Source organism: Pteropus alecto, unplaced genomic scaffold (assembly GCF_000325575.1).
Source record: "Pteropus alecto unplaced genomic scaffold, ASM32557v1 scaffold311, whole genome shotgun sequence".
NCBI classification, from domain to species: Eukaryota; Metazoa; Chordata; class Mammalia; order Chiroptera; family Pteropodidae; genus Pteropus; species Pteropus alecto.
In genome coordinates, this window is record NW_006431916.1 from 2,444,985 (window position 1) to 2,451,781 (window position 6,797).

The 6,797-nt window shown below is 50.8% G+C and overlaps 1 protein-coding gene across 8 annotated transcripts in view; it reads left to right on the forward strand.

Annotated features, from left to right (window-relative positions):
* Positions 1–6,797, forward strand: part of TMEM44 (transmembrane protein 44) — a 32,336-nt gene that overhangs the window by 282 nt on the left and 25,257 nt on the right. For all 8 annotated transcript variants that reach the window (XR_001518171.2, XR_003044075.1, XM_015600197.2 and 5 more), the window contains exons 2-6: positions 1–167; positions 2,719–2,845; positions 4,342–4,435; positions 5,523–5,689; positions 5,911–5,997. Coding sequence is in view for 6 of the 8 variants with exons in the window: in XM_015600197.2 (XP_015455683.1) it covers positions 25–167; positions 2,719–2,845; positions 4,342–4,435; positions 5,523–5,689; positions 5,911–5,997 (618 nt within the window). In the remaining 2 variants the exon portion in view is untranslated. The remainder of the gene's footprint in view (positions 168–2,718; positions 2,846–4,341; positions 4,436–5,522; positions 5,690–5,910; positions 5,998–6,797) is intronic.

Sequence of the window (6,797 nt, forward strand, 5' to 3'; positions counted from 1 at the left end):
CCCTCCGAGCTGAGCCTGCCTGCCATGGAGGAGGCGCCCACCCCCGATCCCGCGCCCGCGCTGTGGGACTGGGGCTACCTGGACCGCTGCTTCGCCCGCCACCGCGTCTGCATCTCCTTCGGCCTGTGGATCTGCGCCTCCTCCTGCTGGATCGCCGCCCACACGCTGTAATGGGGACCGCGACCTAGCGGCGCCGGGGTTGGGGAGGGTCGGCCGCGGGGGGAATGGGGCGCTCCTCCCCGCCCCGTCGCCCCAGCTAACTCCCTCTTGGAAACCTAGAAGGAAGAGAGCAGAAAGGGAGGCTGCAGAAGGCAGCAGAGTTCCAGGATTGAAACTAACGTTTCTCTGTAGACTGAAGTCGGATACTTTTTTCCGGATTCCACACACAGGGAGGCTGGGCTCTGGGCCAGCAGGAGGACGCTGGGTGGTGCAGTGCGCAGGGCCCCGACCTGGAAACCGCAAGTCCTGGGTTCTGTTGTCAGCCTTTCCCTATGACTCGCGGTGTGAGCTGGGCAAGCCATGAAACCTCTGGGCCTCATTTCCCTCGTGTAAATGGGGATGATAACTCATAGGACAGGAAGGAAGGGAGGATTAAGTGAGTTGGTACCAGTAAAGCGCTTAGTAGGTGATATTAAACACCATTATTATTGCTCCAGCGCTGTCACCAACCCTTGGCAGAGGGCAAGGACCTTGGACAGGTCTTGGTGTTTCTTGCCTCAGTTTCCCAAGACTCTCTTAGCTGGGAAATGGCGAAGGGATGGCTTGACTTTGGCCATAGAATTTGCCCATAGAATTTGCCCTAGTCTGTCCAGCACCTGGAGCAGTTTGGCCAGATGGTCACCATAACCTGGATTCTAAGGGCTAAGTCTGGCTAAAGAAGGCCTCTAGGTCATCAGCCACCCATTCTCAAGCTTGGAAGGATGCTGCCACCCAAGTATTACCCGGCGGAGGAGAAAGGATTAGCAATCCCGAGAAAGGATTAGCAATCCCAAGAAAGGATTAGCAATCCCAAGAGAGGGTGGCGCCAGCTCACCATAAGCACTCGATATTCCCTTCAGGCGTTCCGCGGTTTTTCAGAAATTCTGCAGCCTGGCTACCCAGTCACTGGAATAGGAATAAAGACACTTAGAACATAGTAATGGGCCTAGTGTTGCATTTATTAACTCTAATCCCTGCCACAACTCCAGGAGGTTGGGGCTGTTATTACCCTATTTAGATCAGGAAGTCAAAGTTCTGAGAGGTTAATTAACTTGCTTGAATGAATAGAGCCAGAACCCACATCCTATCAGAAAGGACAGGCTTGTGAGGATTAAACTTACCAGACCAGAGGATGGAAAATGAGACCCTCTACATGCGTTCTCTCATTTGTTCCTCACAGCTACCCTGCGAGGTCTGCATCAGTAGACATTTTACCAACCTAGAAACCAAGGATTGAGAGGATAAGTAACTGTCTCGAGGATGCCCGGTCTGAGAGCAGGACCTCTGCTTTCTCACCCTGCTGTAGATCTGGACACACCGTTTGTTTTCAGGGCTTCGCCATCTCTGAACCTCCATTTGTCTTTCGGATTAGGGTCAGCCTGGCATCCTTGACCCCCTGAGAGCTGGGAAATGGCTCAACAACAGGGTTCACAGTCAAGCTTCCACACGTGAAGCCAGAAGGCCCACTATTAACTCTCACCATAAGCCTCAGCTTTCTCTGCTTTCTAAGGGGACAGTTTCTAATCTGGGTCCTACTCAGAGAGTCCCTAACTTAGAGTCTTCTCTCCTAGGCTTTGAATCAGTTTCAGGAGCCCAGGGCCCTACTCTGAACTTTAAGCTTCCTCTGGCAGGTCAGGGAATGTTTGAGAACTCAATAGCTTTCCATCCTCACCCATTATTCCTGAGGGCTGATGCTCAGGACCAGCCAAGCAGTCCTAACTATGTAGAGTGAGTACCACCCTGTGGTTAAAGGAAACACAACCATAGCTGCAATTGTGTCTTGCTTTCTCCATAGAAATGTAGCAGGGAAACATCTAGAACAGAGTATGTCTGAGATCTAGTCAGCAAAGCTGACAGCCTCTGGCCCCTCCTGGCATTGTCTGCCTTTCTGAGCTTGTTCCTGGGTGTCTGGAAAGTAGGGGAGGGCGGTAAGGGAGAGAAGCCAGCCAGCAGTGGGGGGCGCTAAGGGGAGGTCCTCCCAAAGTTCCATGGCATCTTCAAGGAGTTATGCTCTTCTCGTGTGTAGAGAACGTGCACCCAAAATGAAACTGACTTTGATGTGGGCCAGCAGAAGCCTGGCCACCCCATTACAAAAATGGATTAGAAGGGTCTCTCTAATTTCAAAGAAACAAGTTGCTTTTTAAAATTTAGGCAACTAATTCTGCTCTACAGTAAACTGCAGGAATTGGGTTACTTTATAACCTTCCTGTTTCCTTTCATACTATGAAAACTGACAGCTAGTTTGTCAGCACTGAAAGGTGGTCAAGAACTTGAGTAGACCAAATTTGTAGAAGAGAAGAAGTTTCTCTTCATCAGACAGGTGGGTCTGGCTTTTGCCTCAGGCCAGGAGCCTTCTGATCCTTTCTTTTCCCATCTGTAAACTAAGTTCAAAAACACTCACCAAAAACTTGGGGGAGAAAGTGCTTCATAGGGACACACAGTCACAATTGCCCTTTTCAAATACCTCCTTTGGGAAGCCAAACTCACGTGTTTCGTCCACACCCCTGTCTGTCACTACAGGCTTCTCTACCTGAGATGTGCAAAGAAATCTGGACAGGACCAGTCGGCGCTCTGTGCTGCATGCTGCCTCCTGACCAGCCTGTGTGACACGGTCGGGGCAATTCTGGCCAGACAGCTTACCATCCAGGTGCGTCAGCCCCATAGGCTTCTATCTTGCTTCCCACAGTTCGCCTTGGTGCCTGTGCTTTTGCTGGTCTTTCTGCCCAACTCTCATGCTCTTGCCCCAATAGCCACATGGCTCACTGCTCACCTCCTTTAGGCAACTAATTCTGCTCAAAAGCCACCTTCTCAGTATGTCCTCCCCTGACAACCCGTTTACTTCCACCATAGATGCTCTAGACCACCTCAGCCTGCTTTTTTCCCATAGTTTACTCCCTAATACACCATTTACTTTGCTTAGTATGTTTATTGCTTATTGTATTTAACCCCTACTAGAATGTTAGCTCCACAAGGCAAGAATTTATATTCACTACTGTATCTCCATTGCTTAAAACAGCAGCTGGCACATAGTAGATGCTCAATAAATCGTGATTGTTGCTGCTATCGTTTTTAAAGCCTGAGGCCCAGTTCCATCTCATGCAGTGGTGTCTGAATTTTTTTCCAAGTGGCAATGAAGGCTTTGGGGTGAATGAGGAGCAGTTTTAAGTTTTCTCAAAGCCTAGGCTCTCAAACAAACCTGTGTAGGAGGGGCCTATCCCGAAACACGTATCCCAAGGAAAACCTGTAGGCCCCATTCCGGGGCCACCTGCCTCATTCGGCTGGTCTTGGCCTTGTGCCCACCCAGGTAGACATGAGAGACAGCAGCCTAATGTTCGGGACACAGATTGGGAAAATTCTAGACCCTGCTTTGAACAGTGGTGTCTCAAAAACAGGTAACCTTTCATTTTGGGTACCCATTTTCATTAACTGATAGAATATCAAGAGTCTAATAATAATAGCTGACATTTATTAAATACTTAACTATGTACTTGACACTAAGAGCTTTTCCTGTATTAATGCATCTAATCCTCAAATCATCTTGTGACATAAATGCTCTCATTTTCCCTGTTTTACACATGTGGAAACTGAGGCGCGTAGAGATGTTAAATAACTTCTCTAAGGCCACCCTCTAGTATGTAGCAGTACCAGCATTCAAACCCCAGAACGCATGCTCTTAACCCTAATCACACGGTCCTAGTAGCTAGTGCATTTATAGGTGGGTGCTTTTACTTTCTCTAGGTGCTGATCTAAGCACTTTCCATGTATTGGCTCATGTAATCTGCTTAACAGTGAGGGAGACACCGTTATTACCCCTGTTTTACAGATGAGGAAACCGAGGCCCAGAGAAGGTCATGACTGGGCCAAAGTTAAACAGCAGAGATTACACCATGCAGTGGAGAGAGCGTGGAGGAGGAAGTAGAGGGTTGGGTTCCTGTCCCATCTCTACTGATGGGCAGCTTCTTTACCAGAGATTAGTCATTTAAGCACCCCATCGCCTCATCAGTCAAATGGAGGTGATCTTGATCTTTCTTGGGATTGGGAAGTGTCCCTGGAAGAACTACATTAGTGAAACATATGGTAGAGGAGATCCAGGGTGAGAGGTGCTGAAAATGTTTGAACAACACTATTTCCATTTGCTCCCAGGTTTTCACTGGTGCCTACCTAGCAGCTGTCGACTTGGTGAACTTTGTGTTCATTCTCTTTCCAGTCTGTGGCTCCAAATTCAAGTCTAATTTGGGTGAGTGTGTGGCCATCTGTTCCTGTCTTCATTCATCTACTCAGCAGCGTGCTGAGTGCCCACTCCTTGTCCCCGCCAAGCTGGGCCCCTGCCAGGCACAGATGAATGAACGAGCTCCCTGACCTCACCCAGAGGAGGGAGACAGAGCTATTAGTGAGGAGGTGCATGCATACCGTGGGCAACCAGAGGGATGGAAGGGGCTGCAGGTGTCAGGAAAGGATGTGAGCTTGGAACTGGAACCAGTTAGGGGATTCCAGGGGAAAAGAACAATGTGGGCAAAGGCCAAGAAAAGGGACAGTGCATGGCTCTGTGAGATGATCTCAGTGCGCAAGTCTGGGGTGGCCAAACAAAGCCCCACGGCTTCTTGAAATGGATGCCAGGAATAGGCATGGGCCACCTAGGACAGAGTGAGGGCTGGAGGTGACTGAGATGGGATGAGTCGTTGAGTATGTGGGACTGGGCCATTCTTGAGAAAGGGCAGCAATGTGCTTGGACCCCTGTCCAAAAAGGGAATGCTTGCATCAGTGGGCTAATATAAGATGCCCTCAGCTGCTCAGTGCTTCCCAGAGGAGAAATGTTCTTATCAAGATTGTCCAGAGGAGGCTCTAGAGGTCTGACAGTTCAAGGAGACTTTCAAAGATGGTGCTCTTGTCCCGCTCACAGTATTGGTGCCCTGGCACAAACGTGTTCACGCACTGGTGCATTCACCAAGCTGGTCGTTCGGCTCCATGCCAGGCTCTGAGGAGATTGTAGAAACTGCCAGGGCACAGTGCCTGCCTGTGGGGGGTTCCATTCCAGGAGAGGCGATGCTGTATATGCACAGATACTTATGTAAAGGGTAACAGCACCCCGCCTTGAAACATAAAATGCTAGAACAGGGCCGAGGAAGGAGAAGAGCGCCAGTCATGGCGGAAGCGGGGGTCACACAACCACAGGGCCTTGAAGGGTAGGGGGAGTCTGGTCTACAGAACAGCATGGCAACCTGGTTTGGCACTGGAGCTGAGTCGATACCAGTTCTTCCCCAGCAGCTGTCTGTCAGGTTCCTCCAGATCCCAGGAGCCATATGGGACTTTGGTGTTTGTTGCAGTTCAGGGATCCCAGGAGAGGAAGAGGAGGCGGCAACTCAGGGCCAGCATATTTGCCCTGGCCTTGCCCCTGAGTCTGGGCCCAGGCTGGGTTCTCTGGGCCACTGTCCCAAAGGCTTCAGGCCCCATCCAAGGGCCTCAGCGGAAGCTGCTGGAAAGTTTGCTGCAGGTAAGACTGAGCCAGCTGGCAGTCAGGGGGGACGACACGGGGGAGTGCAGGTCCCTTCCCTCCTCACGGTCCCAACAAATGCCCCAGATGTGTGCATGCGGTGGGGGGGCAGGGTTAGGATGTGTCCTTCTTGGGAGGAATCTACTAAAAAGCAGAAAAGGGTGGGTCTGGGATGCATGGTGGTCTCCTCAGGGTGCTGAGTGTATCACCTGTTCCCACAGGACAATACTGAAATCCTGGGCTATCTGCTGGGTGGCGTCGCAGCCTTTGGCTCCTGGGCTTCTCGGATCCCCCCACTCTCCAGAATCGTGAGGCTGGGGTTAGGGATGGGCTGTGGGTCACCATGGTGGGTCTTAGACCCTCTGGGAGCATTGTTGGAGCTCCAGGTCACCAGGGCGGAGGGTAGTGTCACCCATGGAGGGTGGAGTGGACAGCTAGATGGCCCAGGGGAAATGCGGAGGCCTCTCATCATAGAGTCCGCTGCATTCTCTCCATTTCTTGTAGCAAGTGAAACGCAGGCTCTCAGGAAAAAGCCACCAGGGTTGGACCAACAAGTATCCCATTAGGGAATGAGAAGGTTTTAGAGGACAGAATCATGTAGCTACTGGGGTTCTGTGTATTCTAGAGCATCTTATTGGCAGATGCCTTGCAGGCATCGGGGGTGAGGCAAGCCCTGCACTGGACAGGCTGTGGGGTCGGGTGGTGGGCAGGGAATGCAGATACAGATGTGACTTGAGATGCAGTGCTTGCCCTTGGGAAACATAATGAGCCCATCATTGAGTCTAAAAAAAGTCACTTGCCCAAGAGCATCATTTAATAGCAGTTCCAGAAGAACAGGTTTCAGGGATGGCAGGTGCTCAGTCGATCATTTGTGGGAAGCTGCAGCCTATGCTGTGATGGCCACAAACCTCATGGGACATCATCAGCAAAGGTGCTATCTCCAGATCAAGGGAGGGGAGAGTAGGGAGCACTGCTCTTTTTTTGGTGACCCCTAGGACAGGTCTCCATAACAAAATACCACAAGCTTTGATCAACAGAAATATATTGATTCTAAGTCCCGGAGACCGGAAGCCTAATATCAAGGTGTTGGCAGGGCCAAAATATCCTA